Source organism: Limanda limanda, chromosome 1 (assembly GCF_963576545.1).
Source record: "Limanda limanda chromosome 1, fLimLim1.1, whole genome shotgun sequence".
Lineage (NCBI taxonomy): Eukaryota > Metazoa > Chordata > Actinopteri > Pleuronectiformes > Pleuronectidae > Limanda > Limanda limanda.
In genome coordinates this window covers 1,975,394-1,998,314 of record NC_083636.1, presented here as the reverse complement: position 1 = coordinate 1,998,314, position 22,921 = coordinate 1,975,394, and the positions used below count along the sequence as shown (strand labels likewise).

Here is a 22,921-nt window from a genome sequence, read left to right as displayed (position 1 = left end):
AGGATGAGAAGGATGAAGGGAGGAGGGGGAGTGTCCTCAGTATAAATACCTCCCTCCTCCTCCTCCCGTGTCACTTCTTCTCTAGCGTCAGTGAACACATCAGCTCTTTTCTTCTTCTGGATTCAATCGTCTCAACTGGTCCGAATGTGTCTGCGGCCGTCTCTCTCTCTCTCTCCCTCTCCGGCGGAGGTCTCTCGCTCATGGTAAGCTCCTTGTCCCGCTGCCCGGCCGGCAGACACGAGTGCGACCTGCTGCGTCAGGTGAGGCGTGCCAGAGACGGAGGAGGAAGAGGAGGAAGAGGAGGAAGGGGGGTGAGGACGAGAGCGACGGCACGGTTCAGGTGGGCGAGGAGGTAGGGGGAGGGGGTTTTAGATGTGTAGAAAAGTGTGTCTCTTATAGTGTAAAACAGTGTATTGAAAGAAATAAGTTAAATATTAATAATTTAAAAGTTTAAATGAACTGTCTGAGGGCGAGAGACATTGACACACGACAGAGAAAGAGAGAGAGTGAGAGAGAGAGAGAACTTAAGCTGCTTTCAGACATGAACTTAACTCTGCAGTTGTGTATTTGCTCTGGAGGATCATGTGTGAGCTCCTGTGTAAAGTATGAATCCAGGAGAAGTGTGTACGCAGCAGAGGATCCTCCACTGGATTGTGCGTGTGTGAGTGTGTGTGTGTGTGTGTGTGTGGGGGGGGGGGTGATGAGCTGCTAGTGCGTATCAGACACAGACATGAAAAAAAACAGAAAGAAAACAAACAACTCCTGTCGAAGTGCTTTCACACACGTAGATGACCCAGACAGATATGAAGGGATTTTGTGGTGATGTAAACATGATCACATGACCTCAGAGGTAACAGGTCACTTCCTGTCTGTGTCTGCCCCCCCCCCGGCTGCTCCACCTCTCACCTGAACCAAGAGGACGATCTGCTGCTGTGTTGATCAGCTGTGAAACCTGTAACCTGCAGGTCGTGTCTGAAAACAGCGAGAGAGAGAGAGAGAGAGAGAGAGAGAGAGAGAGAGGGAGAGAGAGAGAGAGGGAGGGATGAGGAGATTAGTGTGTGTGTGTGTGTGTGTGCGTGTGTGTGTGTGTGTGTGTGTGTGTGTGTGTGTGTGTGATCCAGGGCAACACCTACTTTATCAGATCAGCTATTTTAGCTCTAGCCTAGCTTAGCCTGTTTCGTGTTGATCCTGTCCCAGTAGCCCCCCCCCCACCTTATTGATTGGTAATAATGACGACAGCTTGTTGACTGATTGATTAACATCATCAAACACTACTGATTAACTTATAGATAGATTTATAGATGGATACTTTATTAATCCCGCGGGAAATTCATTTGTATTAGTTTGTTTGTTTTAGCTGCTAGCACGTTAGCATAATTCCTGCTAGCTTTGCTGTAGCTTAGCATCTGTTGTGTGCTGTCAGTCCTCATCCTCCTCCTCCACACGCACAGAGAAACCCACACACATACACAAACACACATCTGTGTTTATTTCATTTTTTTTATTTCAATTATTTATTTTTCATATTTTATATATAAGCCTTTTTTTTTCTCTTTGTTTTTATTTCAGTATTAATTCATATGACTAAGGTCACATGACAAAAATCTTGATAACTTTGACTATTGAATATAAAAAAACTATGAAAAAAGCTAAATAAGACATTTTGTTTACAAAACTTAAAAGATTTTCATGAAAAATATATATATTTTTAAATTACTGAGACCTGGACTCTTCTATTTGACTCGTCATGTGACTGACCTTCACATTTTACTGCTAGTTTGTTTTTTGTTTTTGAATTTAGAATCTTTTTTTATTATTTATTATCTGTCTCTCCTCTGACCCACTCACATGGTCACATGCTCCCAAATCTTGTAAAATCTCGTAAAATCTCATCACCATGATCAGGCTCCAGGTCCCTCGCCTGGATCTTCGTCATCGTCTGAGCGTGCTCCGTGGCGGCGTGTGTCAACCCGCCCCTTGGCGCCGTCGGCCAATTGCCTTCCTCTGCTATGTCTTGTCCATCAGTGCCCTGCGGCCGCTGTCCAGACGGGTAAGAGGAGCAGTGGAATGGTTTTGATTGGATAAAGTGAAAGTGGGAGGAAGGTTAACGACCATATATGTATGTCCTGTTTTAGGTATTTCCTCCTCTCCTCCCTTGGTTTCCTACCCCCTTTAGTCTCCTCTCTTTCAGGGACTCTAGTGAAACTGTGTGGATTATGCTTCCTCTTAGTGAGGAACTTCCTGTTTGAGGCCTGAACGCAACCGGGAACTCAACAAACTCCTCGGGCGCATCAGCTCTGGTGTAAATTTACGTATTTCAGCAGCTCGGGAACATTTGTCCAAAAATGGCTCGATAGCGCCCCCTGCAAATTTTCAATGAGTCTCTTCCAACACGTGTATCAGGCCCAGACTCACAAAAAAGCGTCTTGGAAAAGGAGATTCAAATGAACTCGCCACACGGTGTGACTGTGGCGTGGCGTCAAGTTTTGATGATTCGCCATCAGAACACAAGGTTGTTGAGTGTCGGACATAAATACTCCAGACTGGCCTGATGCCATCTACACAGGAATCATGACTTAAAATCACAGCGCCCCCTGGTGGCAACAGGAAATTTGAGACATTGATTGACAACATAAGACATTGATGATGTAGACATATTGAAACTGTGAGTTTTCGTCTAGTCCCCCCTAAAGCGACACTAATCGGTACGGCTATGTTTCTTATCATAACGAACAAAAAACTCTTTGGATCGATATGCTAGACCAAACAGGAAGTTGTCCATTTTGAATTAGGTGCCCATTTCTTACCATTTGCACATGTTGTATTTGTATGAACTTCTCCTCAAGCTTTCATCCAATTAACTTTAAATTGAGTGTAATCTTAATTACGTGGAGATTAAGAGCTATTAAAGTTTTAATGTACGTCACACGGTGTGATCTTGGCATGACATAAACAGTTTTTGGCCTCAAATAAAAGAATACTTACTTTAATGTCACAGTGTCGGTGGTTTTATATATTCCATCGATGTCTCAGACTTCTGAAAAGGTGAAAGATTTATACGATCTGAAGAGAAACAAGAGTGTTTTTGATCCGTATGAAGTGTAAGTGACAGCAACACCTTCTGCCAAAAAGAGGTAAACCTTTTTGTAAGACTTTAATTCAATTTGCATCAGATTTTCACAGTGTGGTTTACACTTGAGACGTGGACCGTAATGCGTGATTAGTGATTAGTTGGTGTGGTACTGAGCTGCGTGATGAAGTGCTTTTATCCTTTTGGCGATGCACAACACAGAGCCGTTTCTCCTGGTTCCTGTTCCCAATCCCCCCCCCTCTCCATCAGCCCTAGTTTCTTCTTCCATCACTTTCTTCTTCAAAATTTGTCTTTAAAATTCTAAATAATATTTTTCTATACTGTGTTGAGCCCAGATAATTGATTCTATTTTCCTGTTTTGTCCTGCAGGTGGCGCTGTACCGCTCCTTCCCGACTCGCCTCATCTCTCGGGCCTGGGGTCACCTGAACGGCGTGAAGCTTCCCAACTGGCTCCGTAAACCCGTGTACTCGCTCTACATCTGGACGTTTGGGGTCGACATGAAGGTGATGATGACGTCTAAAAAGAGTTTAATCTGACGCAGAGACTTCATCAGATTAAGACCTTTTTTTATTTCATGTTGTTTTCTGTTTGACCACCAGGAGGCGGCAGTGGAGGATTTACATCAATACAGGAATCTGGGGGAGTTTTTCCGCCGTCGTCTGAAACCTGCTGTGAGGCCGCTCTGCGCCTCCTCCTGCCTGGTAACGCTCCTCGTCCTCTAACACACAATCATAACTCAATTCAAATGTTTTTTCTGTCATTTGATTGGTCGCTGGTTCCTCAGATCTCTCCAGCAGACGGGCGGGTCCTGCACTTCGGTCAGGTGAAGAACTCGGAGGTGGAGCAGGTGAAGGGCGTCACCTACAGTCTGGAGAAGTTCCTGGGTCCACAGGAGGGGCGAGGCCAAGGTAAGACCCCGCCCACACAACCTCAGATCATGAGACCTGGCAGATCAGTAAAGAAATAAATCAGCTATTAATTAGATCTCTAATTAGATGTTGGTTTGCCCCCCCCTCTCTTCAGAGTCCTCCCTCTCCTTCAGGGAACGCCTCCTGACGTCACCTGATAACGACCTGTTCCACGTCGTGGTTTACCTGGCGCCCGGTGATTATCACTGTTTCCATTCGCCCACAGACTGGAAGGTGGAGCTTCGACGACACTTCCCAGGTGAGGGGGCGTTACCTGATCACATGATCACCTGATCACCTGTTCACCTGTTCACCTGTTCACCTGATCACATGATCACCTGTTCACCTGATCACATGATCACCTGTTCACCTGATCACCTGTTCACATGATCACATGATCACCTGTTCACCTGTTCACCTGATCACCTGATCACCTGTTCACCTGATCACCTGTTCACCTGATCACCTGTTCACCTGATCACATGATCACCTGTTCACCTGATCACATGATCACCTGATCACCTGTTCACCTGTTCACCTGATCACCTGATCACCTGTTCACCTGATCACCTGATCACCTGTCTGTGGTCGATCTGCTTTTCACCTCTCTCTCTCCTCGTTAGGCTCGTTAATGTCGGTTAACCCTGGTGTGGCTCGTTTGGTCAAAGATCTCTTCTGTCTTAACGAGCGAGTGGCGCTCACCGGCCAATGGCAGCACGGCTTCTTCTCGTTAACGGCGGTCGGGGCCACGAACGTAGGATCCATCCGGGTTTACTTCGACCAGGTGAGAACTTGAAATTATGCGTTTTTTTGTCATGATGTAATTTAATGTTTTTTTTCGTCTGTAACGCAGTGAAAGAAACAAATGTCGGAGGAGTTTATAATTTTTATAAATATATAATGTCGTATGTTTGAATGTTTTTCCAGATTTAAATGATGTTTTGTGTTTCGTCATTTGAAAAGAATAATTGATCACATGGTTTTTGTCTCTGTCCTCAGGAGCTGAAGACCAACACCCCCCGCTACAGTAAAGGCTCGTTCCACGACCACAGTTATGTTGCCAATGGCAACAGTGTGAACAGTGTGTTGACAGCGGTTTGTGAGGGGGTGGTCCCTGTGGATGGGGGCGTGGCCTTGCAGAGGGGGGAGGCTATCGGGGAGTTTAACCTCGGGTCCACCATCGTTCTGTTGTTCGAGGCGCCCAAGGACTTTAAATTTAACCTGCAGCCGGGACAGCGAATCAGAGTGGGGGAGGGGCTCGGCAGCTTCTGATTGGCTGACGCATGGGAGGTGCCTGACGATATTTTTAGGCATTGTGGGTATTTTTCTTTGTAAGAAAACACATGAAGAGCATATGTTTGTGTAACAAGACTCAAACTCCCAGAATGCCTTGTGCCTCATGATAGGAAGATGCCAAACCCCTCTCTCTCTCTCCCCCTCCTCTCTCTCTCTCTCTCTCTCTCTCTCTCTCTCTCTCTCTCTCTCTCTCTCTCTCTCTCTCTCTCTCTCTCTCTCTCTCTCTCTCTCTCTCTCTCTCTCTCTCTCTCTCTCTCTCTCTCTCTCTCTCTCTCTCTCTCTCTCTCTCTCTCTCTCTCTCTCTCTCTCTCTCTCTCTCTCTCTCTCTCTCTCTCTCCCTCTCCCTCTCTCTCTCTCTCTCTTTGTGTTCTCATACAGCCCCTCCACCGATTGTCTAGAGTTCAGTGCAGGTCTGAGAATTCCTTACGTCCATCGTCCAACTTTCTGAACTTAACATTTAACACACAATTTAACATAAAGACAAATTTATATTTTTCATAAAGTTAAAATTTATGTTAAACATGAAATAAAATTTTGTCCGTCCATTCACAGTTTGAATGTTTGAAGGTTTATTGATCACATTTTTCACCTACTGATGGTTTTGCTTTAAAGAAGAATTCATTATTCTTATTATTTTCTTCTGTTCCTGTTTTTTCTTTTGTTAAATATTTAATTATAAATAATAAAATTTATAAAAATAGTTATACTATAGAAGATATAAATGTTTTTTAACGGCTGTTTCTAATTGTGAATAAATAATGGAACTCGTGTTTCAGTTGCAGTTTTTTTTTATTTTTAAATAAAGTTTTTACAGGTCTTGTAGTAAAGAATAAATTTACTAAACTAGCATTTTCATTGGTCAGTCTTAGCCCCACCCCTCTGTTAGCCCCGCCCCGGGCAGCAGAACCAACAGCACTGCCAATAGGACAGGGGTGGGCAACAGTTGCCATAGCGATGGAACCGCGGCTCTGCCAGACCTCCATGTGACCAGCCATCATCTGTGGCCTCCTTCCCCAGCCACAGCTTCCCATCCCGGGTCCCTGCTCCGGCCGGCCCCCCCTCCCTGAGGCCAGAGCTCCAGGAGGACGAGGAGCAGGAGGAGGTGCAGGTCTGCTGGGCCTTGATGCCCAGGAACGAGGCCAGATCCAGGTCCAGACCCGACGCCCCCCCCCGGGGCCGCGGCGTGTTCTGTCGACACTGAGGACACGGGATCCACACCTGGAGGCGTGAAGGCGTTTACACAGCGAACGAGTTCAAAGCTTAGAAGCTAAACTGATGATGTCATCGCTCACCTGTTCGTTGATGACTGTGTCCAGCCTCTTCAGACACGCCTGGCAGAAGGCGTGGCCGCAGTGCAGTCGTCGGGGCAACCGCGTCGCCAGGTCATAACTACCGAAACACACGATGCACACCAGGTCCCGCCTCCCCAGTGACATCATCGTCTCCATGGCGGAGGAGGAGGGCGGAGGAGGGAGGGGCGGACATGTCTCTTCCTCTTCTCTCTTCTTGTCATCAGACATCTTCTTTCTGATTGGACGAGAAAGTTCCTGCTTAGAATCCTTTAATGTGAACAGGACCTGAACTAGCACCAGAACCAGACCTGAGCCAGACCTGAACTACATCAGAACCAGACCTGAGCCAAAACTGTACCTGACCAGAACCAGACCCGAGCCAGACCTGAACTAGATCAGAACCAGACCCGAGCCTGACCTGAACTAGATCAGAACCAGACCCGAGCCAGACCTGAACCAGACCAGAACCAGACCCAGACCTGAACTAGATCAGAACCAGACCTGAACTAGCACCTGAACCAGACCCGAGCCAGACCTGAACTAGATCAGAACCAGACCCGAGCCAGACCTGAACTAGCACCGGAACAAGACCTGAGCCAAAGCTGAACTAGATCAGAACCAGACCCGAGCCAGACTTGAACTAGATCAGAACCAGACCCGAGCCAGACCTGAACTAGCACCAGAACCAGACCTGAGCCAAAACTGTACCTGACCAGAACCAGACCCGAGCCAGACCTGAACTAGACCAGAACCAGACCCGAGCCAGACCTGAACTAGCACCAGAACCAGACCTGAGCCAAAACTGTACCTGACCAGAACCAGACCCGAGCCAGACCTGAACTAGATCAGAACCAGGTCCGAGCCAGACCTGAACTAGATCAGAACCAGACCAAAGCCAAAACTGTACCTGACCAGAACCAGACCCGAGCCAGACCTGAACTAGATTAGAGCTAGATCAGAACTAGATCAGAACTAGATCAGAACCAAACCCGAGCCAGACCTGAACTAGATCAGAACCAGACCTGAACTAGATCAGAGCTGGATCAGAACCAGACTAGAACCAGTGAGACCAGGTTTAAGAGGTGAAATAAAGAAAATGTAAACATCACAGCAAAGGTGCTTATGTATTTAAATAATTATGCATATTAATAGTACACATATTTAATATTTTTCTGAAATCATACAAATGTTTATTCTATAAATTCAACTAAAGGACAAATGTCACAACACAATACAGATACTAATATATGTACTTATATGTATTCATGCGTATATGTAGTAATGTACAGCACATATATGTACTTCATAATATATTTTAAAACTTAGAAAACAGTCAAATAAATCAAACTTTTTTCATTTAAATAAAAATGTATAAATATTCTTGATCCTCACCTGCTGCTCCCTGATTGGTCGGATGAATTTAACACCTGGATCTTCTCTCTTCTTGTTTTTCCTTCACATTTCTCTTTTTATTCTTTCTCTTCTTTCTCTCTTTCTTTCTGGGTCACATTTCCTGCAGCGTTTCTTATCTTCTCTTTTATGTCCTCTTTCTTGTGTTGGATTTTCTTCTCGTCGTTATTTCCTCTGTACTTGTCCTTTATTTTTCAGGAATTTCTCTCCTCCCTTTTTTTTTTTTATTCCTTATCTTCTTGTCCTTTGTCTTTTGGATGTTTTTTCCACCTCTGCTGTTCTTTTTCTCCTTCTTTCTTCTCTGTTCTTTCGTTCTGGTCGTTCCTCTGCCGCTGTTTGAATGGAGAGAGACTCACCTTCATCAATAATTCAGCCTCACTCGGCCAACACTCAGTTTTTGAATCAGTTTATCATAAAATCAACAGAAAACATAAAGAACCATAAGTGTCTGTAACAAGAAACTCAAGTACAAGTGACATCAGTTCACAAACTTAAACAATCAATAATCTCACCTGTAATCTGATCAGCCAATAGAAAGTGGAACTTTTCTCAGGTGAACCTATCAGGTTACAGCTCAGTGTGGACAGACTCGGGTCACCATGGCAACAGAGAGAGAGAGAGAAAGAGAGAGAGACTATATGTATGACCATGTGTGTGTGTGTGTGTGTGTGTTTGTGCGTAGGTGTACACTTTTTGCAAATTTGACTTCCACAACTTATTTTGATCTGTTTTACACTTTAGTTCAACATCTTTTACGTCTCTGTGAAACTTCAGATGTTTTTCTAGCCGAACCAGAAGAAGGAATGGAGAGATCGTACTCAGGAGACATGACCCGGCTTTTAATTGTTTTTAATGCCCAAAAAAGGCAATTCTGGCTGAACTTGTAAATGTGGGACAGGTCCCTTTGTAATCTGGGCCACTCGTATCAACTTCCATGTTAATTTAAAATAAAAGTCCTGTTGACTCGTTAGAAAATGAACCGACTGGAGGTTTCCCTCTTTACTCAGTGTCCCACCTGAATTCACCTCAAGATTCAAGATTCAAGAGTTTCGTTCTCAGATGAACAGAGATAACATGAAGTAGTCACTGTCAAATAAATACTTGGGTCACAGGCTCTCTTTTAAGCAATGCTCAGTAATTTCAACCCAAAAAAATAAAATAAAAATAGAAATAGTATAAAATAGAATAAAAAAAAATAAAATAGACAATCAAAAATTTAAAATATAAAATAAAATATATATATCTAAATATATATCTTTACAGATGAAAGTTCAATTTGTGCAGTAGTGCAAATATTCAAATATGTGTGAGTATGAAATATTCAGCCCCAGCACCTCAAACATTATAGAGATGTGAAGCTGAATGACGGCCTCACATTCCACCTTTAACTGCTCTGGTGTTCCAGGGAATCCAAGAGCTACACGGACAAGATGGTGAGTTCCTGCAGCACCAGACATACGACTGGTCCATGTGTCCACACAGTTCCAGTTCCGTCTCATCAGTCCATGGAACTGTCTCGTGAAACTCTCCAGTCCAGACACCTCCCGCTCATTCTTCTCCAGCTTGGATGTTCCTCTTGGTGAAGAGCGGAGGCCATGAAGGGTTTGTTCACTGAAGCACTCGTCTTCATCAGGTCAGCTGTAGGTGTTGTCTAGAGACACAGGGGTCTTAGTTGTCCTCTGGGATCTTGATGAAGTGGTCGGGTTCCCACGGCCAGGCTCCTAATGCTCCCAATGGAATGGTTACATTTTGGGGAAATCTTCAGTTCCCTTCAGGTGCAATGAAACACTTTCCTCTCTCAGTTTTTGTGAAAGCTCCTTCGTCTCACCCAGGATGCAACTGACTTTGAACACCTTTGTGGGCGGGGTTTATGAGCATCACACCTGAAGCTCTTTAGGACAGTTATCGAGTTCCCAGACGAATGATCATGTTTCAACTCATCTTTGGGCCATAAAATTAGCACAAGGTTTTAAAAACAGCAATATTCTACGGGTTGATTATTTGTGATGTGGCCATAATGACAAAATATCCGGTTACTCAGGAATACTACACCGTACATTTTCTCTGTAATGTAAATTAAAAAAGAAATACATGTGAACTCTGGTCTGTTACATGTTTAAAAAAAGACTAAACATTCTCTTCACAAGGTTTTTTATTTAATCACAAACACCACATTCTACTGTCTGCTCGTATTTACACCACAGAGTCATTGATATGAAAAATATAAACACTTTAATCTCTAACACTTCCTGAATGAAAACATTTCATCTGCAGAGAAAACTTCTTAAAATATAAACTATATACAAAACAGATGTTTGAATAAACAAAGAAATTATCAATAATCTACAATCAACCTGATTTGTCCAGTTTACAGGAATTTATGTGTAACTTCATTATTAATGTCTAAGTCCTGTGATAATAAAATTTAATCAGAGGTAAAGACTCAAATCAAACAGGAACGGAGATAAATCAATTTTAAACCAGGATTTATTAATTTTAAAGTGGTATTAATGAAGTTTAATGAATATGAGTATTTTAAGTGAGCAATAAAATTACAAACCTCTCAAAAAAAGAGGTTCATATCTTTTCTTAAGATTGATAAATTACCGGTAACATCAGCAGCAGCCATTTTGGGTCTGATCCGTTCCCACGGGGTGTAAATGATGACTCTCCTTTACTTCTCAAAAATCAGAACAGAAACTAATAAAATCATTAAACAGACAAATATAACTAAACTTGTTGTTTTTTTGGTATAAATGTTAAATAAAGTAGAAACAAGTTCAGAAGCAGCAGAGACATCGAGTTCAGGTTCAGGTCGTTTGTTCTTCTGAAGCTTTCAGCTGTATCTCATGGTCTTCCTCAGGGGGTGGAGCCTGTTTCAGGACATGTAGCGTGAAGCTTTGTCTCAAAATTATTGTGTTTTAACTAAACAAACAGAAATTAATACAGTTTTACTTGAACTAACACAAAATGGTTGCAACGTCATCAAGATGGTGAATCTTCGTTTCTTCCTCCTCGTTCACCTCCTCAGTTGTCTCCTTTCCTTCCATCCTTCATTTCTCTGAGAAAAACTGATGAATAAATTAATCTGAGCCAATGACAATCCTCCTAGTGCCATGACGTCACATCCTGCTGCTGTGACGTCACATCCTGCTGCTGTGACATCATTTCTTCTTTCTACAGCGGTAGCAGCAGGCGCGGCACCACATCTCCTCCTCTTCGTCCCCCCCTCCATCTTCCTTCACCATATATGGTGGTGGTTGGTTAGCGCTCGATGACCCGTACGGGTTCCCCTCATTACTATTCAGAGCCATTGGATTGGCTATCACCGTGGCGTCATCAGAGGGGCGTAGCTTGGCCCTCGGGATGGTCACCTGACCGTACGGGTTGTCGAGGGAAACGTTGATGTTTGATGACATGGTGGCGTGTCACACGAATTCTGACCAATCAGAGAGCTCTGTGGAGGAAGCACAAAAAGAGAGAGAGTTTAAGAGCGATGGAAGGAAGATGGAAGTAGAAGAGGAGGGGAGGAGGCTAGCATTAGCATGGCTAGCCTGAATTGGGCCAGAGTTAGCATTTCAACTTTGAGCTAGCATTAGCACAGCTGACCTGACCTGGCGGACCTGATCTACACCGCCAGCCTCCGAGCTTAGCGTTAACACAGCTAGCATCGGGACCTTTCTCCACATGTGACCCGTGGAACGAAAAGGAACAACACGATAGGTCACATGTTTCCCATCTTGTAGCTCATTGGCTATTATCTGACAGTGAAGTAGCCTCTGGGGGCCACAGGCAGAACTCTGGGGCCTCAGGTATACAACAAGGAGATTTGGGGTCGGACTCAGTCTCTGTTCACGCTTTAATGTCCTGTTGGTTTCTTTTATCACACGAGTCAAACATTTCTCCACAGAAAACACAAACAATGATTCTTTTTCTATGTGTTTTAAGCCCAGATTTAATTTTCGATGATCTCTACTAACAACTATCTGCATATAAAATCTCATAGACAATCCATGTGCTCCCTGTACCTGTAGTTTTACTGGAGTACTTGTAGTTTTACTGTAGTCCCGAGTTTTAGTGACGTATTTATACTATCAGTGAAGTACTTCCTCCTGCTCTGTTTGAAGACATTGTGATACTTCATTCCCGTGAGAATATTTCTGTGTTTTTGTCGAGAGCTGAAGTTAATGTGAAATATCTTAACAATAATAATAATAATAATGTGAGAGCCCAACTTAGTTTCACAACCGTGTTTCAGACTCACCTGTTCAGAGGCCACAGGTGTTTCTTCTTCTTCTTCTTCTTCTTCTTCTTCTTCTTCTTCTTCTTCTTCTTCTTCTTCTTCTTCTTCTTCTTCTTCTTCTTCTTCTTCTTCTTCTTCTTCTTCTTCACTCCCTGGTTGTTAATGAACCTCTGATAACCTTCTTCTCCTCCTCCGGGTTTTTTTCCTCTTTCTCCTGAAGTCAAATCAAGTCTCAAACTGAAGGAAACTCCAGCAACAGTACAAATCTGTGTCTCTCTCCTTTTCACTGTGTGTGTGAGGCTCGCTCGACCGCCTCGCCCAAACCTGTTCTACCACATGACGATGATTCTCTCTCTCTCTCTCCCTCTCTCTCTATCTTTATCTCTCTCTCTCTCTCCCTTCCTGTTCATTGTCTATGGAACTCGACCAGTCTCAGCTCCAATCTGACCCCCCATGCGTCACTTTACCACTCTCCAGTCATTCTCTACGGAGCTATCTCTCTCTCTCTCTCTCTCTGTCTCTCTCTCTCTCTCTCTCTCTCCCCCCCCCTCGCTCTCCCCCCCCCTCTCTCTCTGTGTTTGTATTGTTGGAAAATATCTAAAAAACATTTATCATCTTCTATTTCTTTAAATTATATTGGTCCTTTTGACTCGGTCCTTTTATCAACACATATTTCTGTAGCTGTTTTCAATTCTTGGTTATTTTATTCTGATTCATGTATTTTTAATCATCTTTTATCGAATATTTTTATCTTCAGCGTCTCATCGTTTCAAACTGTCAACAGAGAGAAATACAATAAAGTTTTATGTGCACTGAATCTTATGTTCTTTCAGGATCTACATGTTCAAATAGTCATTATAATCTAATTGGTCAGTATGAATGTGTGTGTGTTTGTGTGTGTGAGAGAGAGAATGTGTGTTTGTGTGTGTGTGTTTAGGAAGGTGTGTGTTTGAGAGAAAGACAGAGAATGTGTGTAGGTGTGTATTTGTGTGTGTGTGTATAACCGGTCGGACAGAAACTGTTTTTCTGTTTCATTCTAATATGAAGCTCCTCCCACACTCAGTTTACTAACATGATTGTATATTATTTTCATGTCCATATAAAAAGATAAACATATATAAAATATGATGTGTATATTTATTATGATGACACAACTTCAGGTGTTAATAATTCAATCAATAATTTTGATCTGAAAGTATTGAAAGATGTTCTAGTCTAAATAAAGACCCCCAGCCCCCCCCCAACCCCCCACCTTTCCCCCCTTTCCGTTTCCCGCGGAAGCCCCTCCCTGTTAGCCGTTAGCCACCTAGCTCAGCGGCCGGACGACAGGAGGAGAAGCCGGGGCAGCGGAGGAGACAGAGACGGACACCAGGAGGACATGGGCCCGGCGGAGGACAACAGAGACACCCGGTGACCGGAACAGCGAGTCCCAGGAGACACCAAGCCGCTTCCGGTGCGTGGCCGCGGCTGTAGAGTCCCGAGGAAGAGTGGGAAAAACAGGGAGCCCCCCCCCCCCCCCCCCCCAGCGTCCCACCACTCCTCCTCCTGCTTCTAACAGCTCGGTCCTCAGAGGATCGAAGAGTGTAACTTCACTTTGTCTCCGGGGCCCGAGGAGGACAGGCTCGGGTGGTTCTGTCCTCACTGTCCCCTCGGCTCCATGGAGAGGAGTGGCTACAGCTAGCATAACTTCACTGTTCCATAGGAGTGGCTACAGCTAGCATAACTTCACTGTTCCATAGGAGTGGCTAGTGTTAGCATAACTTCACTGTCCCATAGGAGTGGCTAGCGTTAGCATAACTTCACTGTCCCATAGGAGTGGCTAGCGTTAGCATAACTTCACTGTCCCATAGGAGTGGCTAGTGTTAGCATAACTTCACTGTCCCATAGGAGTGGCTAGCGTTAGCATAACTTCACTGTCCCATAGGAGTGGCTAGCGTTAGCATAACTTCACTGTCCCATAGGAGTGGCTAGTGTTAGCATAACTTCCCTGTCCCATAGGAGTGGCTACAGCTAGCATAACTTTCCTGTCCAATAGGAGTGGCTAGCGTTAGCATAACTTCACTTTCCAATAGGAGTGGCTAGCGTTAGCATAACTTCCCTGTTCCATAGGAGTGGCTAGCGTTAGCATAACTTCACTGTCCCATAGGAGTGGCTAGCGTTAGCATAACTTCACTGTCCCATAGGAGTGGCTACAGCTAGCATAACTTCACTGTCCCATAGGAGTGGCTACAGCTAGCATAACTTCACTGTTCCATAGGAGTGGCTACAGCTAGCATAACTTCCCTGTCCCATAGGAGTGGCTAGCGTTAGCATAACTTCAATCTCCCATAGGAGTGGCTAGCGTTAGCATAACTTCACTGTTCCATAGGAGTGGCTACAGCTAGCATAACTTCACTGTCCCATAGGAGTGGCTAGCGTTAGCATAACTTCACTGTTCCATAGGAGTGGCTAGCGTTAGCATAACTTCCCTGTCCCATAGGAGTGGCTACAGCTAGCATAACTTCACTGTCCCATAGGAGTGGCTAGCGTTAGCATAACTTCACTGTCCCATAGGAGTGGCTAGCGTTAGCATAACTTCACTGTCCCATAGGAGTGGCTACAGCTAGCATAACTTCACTGTTCCATAGGAGTGGCTACAGCTAGCATAACTTCACTGTTCCATAGGAGTGGCTAGCGTTAGCATAACTTCACTGTCCCATAGGAGTGGCTAGCGTTAGCATAACTTCAATCTCCCATAGGAGTGGCTACAGCTAGCATAACTTCACTTTCCCATAGGAGTGGCTAGCGTTAGCATAACTTCACTGTTCCATAGGAGTGGCTACAGCTAGCATAACTTCACTTTCCCATAGGAGTGGCTAGCGTTAGCACAACTTCTCCCTGCCACTGGGTGTGAGGAGGTGCACTGGTTAGCATTAGCTCAACTTTTCCATAGACTAATTAAAACCTGGATCAATAAACTAGTTTAATATCTTTCCTCATTCTACTCGTTGATCGCGTGTGTTTTCGTGAGAGAGTTCAGTTTGATCAGCTTCACTTTATTCAGTATCAACACAGCGTCACATGTTCAGCTGCAGGACGTCACGTCAGCGTCATGAAGTTTATCAATGATGTCTTGTGAGCGTAGAGAAACAAGTTTTTTCTAGCTGTCATTAAGTTGTTTACACGTCTTACTGTGACGTGTGATCACATGTTTGTGTTCACATGTATTAACCTCTATTCTCTCTCTCTCTCTCTCTCTCTACAGATGACCATGCAATCATTCCCTGCTCGCCCTCGCCGTTAGTGTCTGTGTTTGTGCCGTGGGACTGGTCAGGATGGGGTTTGGTCGGGATCTGAGGAATTCCCATGAGGGTTTACTGAAGCTGCAGGACTGGGAGTTAAAGGTGTGTCTAAGTTCACATGTGTCAGAGCCAAGGTTTAATGGTCTTATATTCTGAAGCATGTATGTAACATGTTAACTTCAGGCGTGTGGAGATCAGCGCCTCAGATCAGTGGTGACATGAATAAACCCTGAAGTCTACACTGTACAAAATAACATTTTAAAGAGCTGTCAGACAAGAACTGTGTTTGTCGCCCTCTAGCTGCTGGAGACGGTGAAGCGATTCATGACTCTGCGGGTGAAGAGCGATAAGGAGTACGCGGCTCTGCTGCTTAACATGACTCAACAAACTGAGAAACAGGAAGCTGCGGACTACGTCAGCACCGTCAGCAAGGTGAGCGGACTCACCTGTTCATTCAGTCCCGGTGTGTCTCGCCCTATCCGCAGTCAGACCCACTTCTCTCTCTCTCTCTCTCTCTCTCTCTGTGTGCCAGTCTTGGTCGCAGGTGATCCGTCAGACTGAGGCGTTGGGGCGAGTGATGAGGAGTCACGCTGACGAGCTGAACTCAGGTCCTCTGCACCGCCTCGCCACATTGATACGAGACAAGCAGCAGGTGAAGAAGAGCTACCAGAGTCTTCATCAACAGCTAGAGTGCCACAATCACAAGGTCTGCTGGGAAACAATCAGAATCACCACCTCCTCTGACCGGGTCTCTCCCTCTATAACCTGGTGTTTGCTGTTGACAGGTGACCAGGAGCGACCTGGAGAAGCTGAAGGCGACGTACCGTCAGTTGAGCCGCGACGCAAACAACGCCAAAGAAAAATATAAAGAAGCTCTGACAAAAGGTTTCTATTGATCTGTGATCAGTTTGTGTTGGGCTGCTTCTAGTTTATAGCGGTTCATCTAAAGTTTTGACTCCTCCCCCTCCCCGCTTCTGATCCAATCACAGGCCGGGAGGCAGAGCGTGCCCGTGAGCGTTACGACAAAGTGACTGCGAAGCTCCACAACCTTCATAACCAGTATGTGTTGGCGGTGTGCGGCGCCAGGAAGCAGCAGGACGACCACCGACGCAACGCGGCGCCTGCTCTGCTGGACGCTCTGCAGAGGATGCAGGAGGACATGACGCTCGCACTGTGAGTCACATGACCCCTGACACGCTAACTGACCCACTTACTGAGCTCGAACTCTGTTTCAACACAGGGTTCGTACGGTCATGGAAAACCTGGAAAAGTCATGGAATTTTAAAATGTGTTTTCTATTTTCACTGCATTTTAATATAGCCTATAAATAGTGAATTTTAATATAAAAATATTAATGATTAGTCGAAAATCGATCGTTAATTCTCCTGACGATCGATTAAGACAATTTAATCGAATGCCCATCCCCAGTTCATTTACGCTGAGTTTTAAATAATTCATATGCTTTTAAAGAAATACGCCCAAAATATAGGCAGGCATACTTGGGTTTGTGTCATTTAAGGTATACTGAATTCCTTGGAATTGTCATTGTTAGTTTGAATACTACATTTTGTCACTTTTTCGCGTACACACCGAGATTTCACAAAATGTTCGGTCATGGAAATTTGGTTTAAAGTCATTGAAAAGTCATGGAAAAGTCATGGAAATCCATTGGTCAAAATGTGTATGAACCCTGTCAGCAGTAACAAGTAATCTATTACTCTTATATCCCTGCAGTAAGAGTATTCTGGAGGAGTACTGTGAGATCAGCAGTCTTCTGACCGACGACATCGTTAAAGTTCATCAGGAGATCTCAGCAGCTGTTCAGCAGATCGATCCGCTCGCCGAGTATCAACACTTCATTGATGCCTACAGGTGCTAGCATCACACTCCGTGGTTACCGTGGCAACATTCTCTCTCCTGGTCACCGGGGGTAACAGTGTCTGCCTCTCACTCAGGTCACCGGAGACTCCGGAGCCCAACGTGGAGTTTGACACGACTCTGTTGGAGGAGACGGACAACCTGCCGGCCAATGAGATCCTGTGGAACACGCTGACGGCCGACAGCCTGCACGCCATGTGAGTCACGAGAGAAAGACAAACGGTCCCGACGCTGTTTCCTGTTGAAGTAACGTCTGTGATTGGTGCTTTTCTCAGGATGTCGTCAGCAACCGAGGAGCTGACACTGACTCAGCAGAACCTGAGGACGAAGGAGGCCTTGGCCGATGACCTCGACACCAAGATTCAGACAAGTCAGCAGGATGGCGAGCGGAGGAGCGAGTGAGTTACGTCTGTTTTCATCTCTCTCTCCATCTCTCTCCATGTCTCTCTCTCCTCACTTCGATGTCTCTCGCCCTCAGCTGTGTGCTGCTGCTCAGTCAGAAACTCGCTCTTCTCGAGCTCCGTCACGCCGTCCAGTCTCTGCGTGGATCCGAGGCCCGCCTCGCCTCCCAGAAGGCCCTGCTGGACGACAAGATGGCCGCCGCCGCCAACTCCCCTCCCCCCCAACCGTCTCCCCCTGCACTGCCATATGAGGACGATGCTCGTTCTTTGGGATCTACTGTAAATCTGCACAGGAACTACAGAAGACTTTCAAAATAAATGCACCTTTTGTCAGTTATATGTTTAAACACGACTTGTGTGTGTTTTGTTTTTCAGGATAAGACGAAGGAGAAGACGTCTCGTTTCGACACGCTGCGTCACTCTCTCGCTGGAATGATTCGTTCTCCTAAATCGGTGCTTGGCTCCTCCTCCTCGGTGAGACTCTGACTCTGATTGGACGATCATTTGTCTATGACGATGTTCGTTTGGTTGTTGTAAAGTTATTGCATATTGCAATCTGACACTGTTTTGCATTTAGCATTTCACTTTTTTACTTCACTTTTTATATCTTTTATATATTTTTATTCAGAAATGTTTATGTCAAAATAAATGTTACTTTGTATAAATACTGGTAAAAAGTGAGTAAATAAGAAGTAAACAGTGAGTAAATATATACTGGTTTCCTATTTTTTATTGCTCTTCTATGTACGTTGTATTTATTGCATTTTTATGTTTCTATGTTCATTGTTTGCACCAATAACCAGAGCAAATTCCTTGTATGTGTGAACGTACTTGACAATAAAATACTTAGGATTCTGATTCTGATTGTCCCCGCCTATGCAGCAGTTCTTTGATGTGATCCCCACCTCGGAGCGCCCCCTAGGGGAGCAGGACTGGTATCATGGTGCCATCCCCCGCACCGAGGCCCAGGAGCTGCTGCGGCAGCAGGGAGACTTCCTGGTGAGGGAGAGTCACGGGAAACCAGGCGAGTACGTCCTGTCGGTGTTCTCTGATGAGCAGAGACGACACTTCATCATCCAGTTCGCCGACGTACGTATTGTTCAAACATTCAGTTAATGATCAATTGTTTTTATTGTAATAAAAAATGCCTGTAATTAAAATCCATTGCCATATCCATCCCTCCTGTGTCTGTCTGGTAGAGTCAGTACCGCTTCGAAGGGACCGGGTTCTCCACCATCCCTCAACTCATCGAGCATCATTTCACCACCAAGCAGGTCATCACCAAGAAGTCTGGAGTTGTTCTTCTCAACCCCGTCCTCAAGGTAACCACCCGTCTGGTCACCTTCACATACATCAGCACATTAGCTTGTCTGAGTCTAGTGATTGATTGACTGATTGTTCAGGATAAGAAGTGGATCCTGAACCATGAGGACGTGACGCTCGGGGACCTGCTGGGAAAGGTGACCACACGACACATGTGTCCATTTCAACATGTGTAACCTGTCTCTGCCTCCATTAACCCCCCTGCCCTGCTGTCTGCCGGTTGCCAGGGTAACTTTGGCGAAGTGTTTAAAGGGACGCTGCAGCGCGACAAATTGCCGGTTGCTGTTAAAACGTGTAAAGAAGATTTACCTCCAGAGCTGAAGATCCGCTTCCTGTCTGAGGCCAGGTCAGACTTTCACATGAACCCTGAAAACAACAGAACTGTACAAACACTATTTTGAGTTTAGTTTCATACATTATCTCAAGGCCCAGTTAAGTTGACACCTCAAAAATGATAGACTCAATGTGGGGGGGGCCATCTTCCTCACCCGTGTGATGACTGGTGTCTCATGCTGCTTGTCTCTGATTGGCTGCAGGATACTGAAGCAGTACGACCACCCGAACATTGTGAAGCTGATCGGTGTTTGTACGCAGCGACAGCCGATCTACATCGTCATGGAGCTGGTTCCTGGTGGGTGGAGCCTCACCTGCCTTTTGCTGATTTCTCATTGGTTGGAGTGTTTAACAGGTGTGTTTGTGTGACGTGTCATTCAGGTGGCGACTTCCTGTCCTTTCTAAGGAAGAAGAAAGACGAGATGAAAACGAAGCAGCTTGTTCGCTTCTCTGTCGACGCCGCCGCTGGTATGGCCTACCTGGAGAGCAAGAACTGCATCCACAGGTAACAGAGAGCTGTGGTGTCCTATAGTCTGTGAACGCATCATCTGCTCTTCCAGACACTTGCTTAATAGTCGTTAATCTTTTAAAGATAAACGACCATTCATTAGGGATGGGGGAAAAAATCGATTCAGTTACAATTTTTTTTTTTTTTTTTTTTTTAAAACATATTTATTGGTTTATACGGGGGGGGGAACATCACCACAGAGCATGTTGACCAGCTCTTGTTTTTGCACAAGAATCTAAACACACCCGAGCACTAGCTTTGCATCGCCTACATGCAAACAACAATAGCCTACTTTTTGTTTATTTCAAAGTTTATATTTTAAGTAAACTTTTATTCATTCTATTTAATTTACCTTTTATTAATTGTTTAAAAGAAGCCTAGGTGGCTTACATTTCTTAATCTGTCAGTTTGTGTGCAGTTGACAGGGGCTATACAATAATAGGGAACATTTTTATTTATTTTCTCTATTGGCTGCCCGGCAGTCATTAAGTTAATGTTAATATTTGAAATAAAACTTGTAAAGTTCTAAGTGAATTTGACTGTTTTATTTGAAGGTATGATTCAACATTTTTCCATGGTCCAGTACTTTAAAAAAAAAAAATAACCAAAAGAAATCCCAGGAAATCGTAATATCGAATCGCAATACTTACAAAATCGCAATACATATCGTATCGCAACCTAAGTATCGTGATAGTATCGTATCGGGAGGTCCCTGCCGATTCCCGTCCCTACCATTAATGATTCCTTTAATGACGGCTCAGACATGGAGCAAATTGACATCCCACTTTAAACTCACAGTCCCTGTAATGAACCTTCCCTTGTCAATCTGCACGTGTTCCTCAGGGACCTGGCGGCGAGGAACTGTCTGGTGGGGGAGGGCAGCGTGTTGAAGATCAGTGACTTTGGGATGAGTCGTCAGGAGGACGATGGCATTTACTCTTCATCTGGACTCAAACAGATTCCCATCAAATGGACGGCACCTGAAGCCCTCAACTATGGTAACACCATTTGTAAACAGGTTATGTGCTCTGTTTCATGCTGTGATTGGTCTGACTGTCCTGCTCTGTGATTGGCTGCTGCAGGTCGTTACAGCTCAGAGAGTGATGTGTGGAGTTACGGGATCCTGCTGTGGGAAACCTTTAGTCTGGGGGTGTGTCCTTATCCCGGGATGACCAATCAGCAGGCTCGAGAGCAGGTGGAAAAAGGTAAAGACGGAGTTCACGCCTCTTTAACTGGTTACATATATATCAGTTTATCGTTTAGGAATGAAGTAATGATGATCATGTGACCTCTTTGAGAGCTTTTCAAAGCGCTACATAAACCTGTTGATTATTATCTCTAGATAGACAGTGTACAAATGTTGGTGATGATGTCATTATGAAATGACACCCCCCCTCCTCCTGGTTGCTAGGTTACAGGATGGCGTGTCCTCAGCGGTGCCCGGATGAAGTGTACAAAGTGATGCAGCGTTGCTGGCAGTACAATCCCGAGGAACGACCCAAGTTCTCTGAGCTGCAGCGAGACCTCAGCGCCATCAAGAAAAAGTGATGACATCATCAGAGACGGGAGAGAGTGAAGTCCCGTTCTCGGGAGCAGAACGCCATCACAGCACGCCATCAGAAAAGACGAGTCACTTTTATGTCAGGTGGGCGTGGTCAGCAGGTGGACACATGTTACAACCTTTGTTAATATTTAGCATTTGGCTAAACTCTTTAAACTACATTATAAAAAAGGAAACACTGTTGGGTGCTAACGATGCCGCGATGTTAGCATGTAGCTACACACTAACGTGACCTGTTGACACCACAGCTGATGGATCCACAACGCTCAGCTGAGAGCTTGAGCGTGAATGTAGCAAGTTTTCTTGCTCTGTGTAAATGTGTCTGATTACACTGAATTGAGTTAGAATCTACATCAAAGTCCTGATCAGGAATCAATGATCACATATTGATAAATAACAATATTCACATCAATATCAGATTCCATCGTAAACAAGAACTATTAAAACTTTGTTTAAACTTAAACTAAAGATCAGTAAAAACACAAATGTTTACAGCGACCAGTCACATGATCAGTAAGCATGACGTCAGTGGGAAGCTAAAAACACCAAAAAGAACCTTTTACAAAACAAGCTCAAAATAAAGAGCGGCGCACTGCGAGTGTGATGACACATGTGACAGCCACGTCCCATCACTACTGTAACCATGGCAACGAGTGAACACTAAAGTATTCCACTGCTGAGGACTAATCAGCTGTCAGCACTAATATAAACTGATTATTTTTATTTATTGTTTTTATTAATTTTATTTCTTTTTATGTTTGTAATGTTTTATTTTCTGACAGCTGAAAGAAATATTTACACACGTCAATCACACAGACCACGCCCACCTCAATTTTTTCTACAGTGTAATTCCAGGAAATGTTTCTGACCAATCAGTGGCTTCCATAATGTCGTTAGGCCAAAGTTTTTTCCCTTATTCTCATAAATAAGTTTTTTAATTTTTATCTTTTAGTTTGAATTTATTTAATGAAACCAGAGATTAAAAATGTGTCCTATATAAACAGCACTTACTGTTTGTTTACTGGTTGTTATAGTAACGGGGGGGGGGGGGACATCCGTTACAATGAAAGAACAGCTGCATGTAGATGAGTCGAGTCGATTGGTCAACGTCATTACCTGGACTGCATGTGGGCGGGGCCTAGACATTAGTGGTGTCAGAGCTACTGACTGTTACTGTAAATAAATTAAAGATGTTTGTTTTTACTTTTAAAACATTTGTTTTCTGTCGAACACTAATCGTCCGTTTGTCTTTTATATTTGTTCCAACTCTTTATGAAAATATCATTGTAGCATTTACTATGAAAATAAAAAATGAACAAACACATCTTGTCATTTTTAATGTGTACGATTGAATGAGGATGACTTATTTGACCTTTTTTAAAACATGAACATTTT

The 22,921-nt window shown here is 44.3% G+C and overlaps 3 protein-coding genes across 4 annotated transcripts; 2 read left to right on the top strand and 1 right to left on the bottom strand.

Moving 5' to 3' along the window:
- Positions 1–90: 90 nt before the first annotated feature.
- pisd (phosphatidylserine decarboxylase) lies at positions 91–5,486 on the top strand. Its single transcript, XM_061075643.1, has 8 exons — positions 91–203; positions 1,906–2,050; positions 3,461–3,595; positions 3,692–3,793; positions 3,877–4,000; positions 4,116–4,259; positions 4,624–4,784; positions 5,000–5,486. Exons 1-8 carry the CDS (start codon positions 145–147, stop codon positions 5,270–5,272), a joined length of 1,143 nt encoding a protein of 380 aa, XP_060931626.1. The 5' UTR covers positions 91–144; the 3' UTR covers positions 5,273–5,486.
- Positions 5,487–6,178: 692 nt separating this feature from the next.
- Positions 6,179–6,816, bottom strand: rnf224 (ring finger protein 224). The gene is made up of 2 exons (XM_061075645.1): positions 6,589–6,816; positions 6,179–6,514 (listed from the first exon to the last, which is right to left on the bottom strand). Exons 1-2 carry the CDS (start codon positions 6,814–6,816, stop codon positions 6,179–6,181), a joined length of 564 nt encoding a protein of 187 aa, XP_060931628.1.
- Positions 6,817–13,548: 6,732 nt separating this feature from the next.
- fer (fer (fps/fes related) tyrosine kinase) lies at positions 13,549–22,848 on the top strand. Of its 2 annotated transcripts, none has more exons than XM_061075634.1 (20): positions 13,549–13,694; positions 15,486–15,624; positions 15,823–15,954; positions 16,055–16,228; positions 16,308–16,407; positions 16,512–16,695; positions 17,257–17,394; positions 17,478–17,597; positions 17,676–17,798; positions 17,879–18,080; positions 18,177–18,275; positions 18,687–18,890; positions 19,001–19,123; positions 19,205–19,261; positions 19,352–19,470; positions 19,661–19,755; positions 19,839–19,962; positions 20,809–20,963; positions 21,048–21,170; positions 21,377–22,848. In XM_061075634.1, exons 2-20 carry the CDS (start codon positions 15,556–15,558, stop codon positions 21,511–21,513), a joined length of 2,478 nt encoding a protein of 825 aa, XP_060931617.1. In that variant the 5' UTR covers positions 13,549–13,694; positions 15,486–15,555; the 3' UTR covers positions 21,514–22,848. The 2 variants fall into 2 exon arrangements, with proteins under 2 accessions (XP_060931617.1, XP_060931616.1); XM_061075633.1 differs by having other exon boundaries at positions 18,684–18,890.
- The last annotated feature ends 73 nt before the right edge of the window (positions 22,849–22,921 follow it).

Excerpts from the sequence above, each read along its gene's own strand:
- pisd (XM_061075643.1), top strand. The coding sequence starts at position 145 with ATGTGTCTGCGGCCGTCTCTCTCTCTCTCTCCCTCTCCGGCGGAGGTC. Across the intron at positions 204-1,905 it reads GCGGAGGTCTCTCGCTCATG|GCTCCAGGTCCCTCGCCTGG; the intron begins GTAAGCTCCTTG and ends CACCATGATCAG. Across the intron at positions 2,051-3,460 it reads TGCGGCCGCTGTCCAGACGG|GTGGCGCTGTACCGCTCCTT; the intron begins GTAAGAGGAGCA and ends TTTGTCCTGCAG.
- rnf224 (XM_061075645.1), bottom strand. The coding sequence starts at position 6,816 with ATGTCTGATGACAAGAAGAGAGAAGAGGAAGAGACATGTCCGCCCCTC. Across the intron at positions 6,515-6,588 it reads ACACAGTCATCAACGAACAG|GTGTGGATCCCGTGTCCTCA; the intron begins GTGAGCGATGAC and ends TCACGCCTCCAG.
- fer (XM_061075633.1), top strand. The coding sequence starts at position 15,556 with ATGGGGTTTGGTCGGGATCTGAGGAATTCCCATGAGGGTTTACTGAAG. Across the intron at positions 19,262-19,351 it reads TCGGGGACCTGCTGGGAAAG|GGTAACTTTGGCGAAGTGTT; the intron begins GTGACCACACGA and ends GCCGGTTGCCAG. Across the intron at positions 19,963-20,808 it reads AGCAAGAACTGCATCCACAG|GGACCTGGCGGCGAGGAACT; the intron begins GTAACAGAGAGC and ends CGTGTTCCTCAG.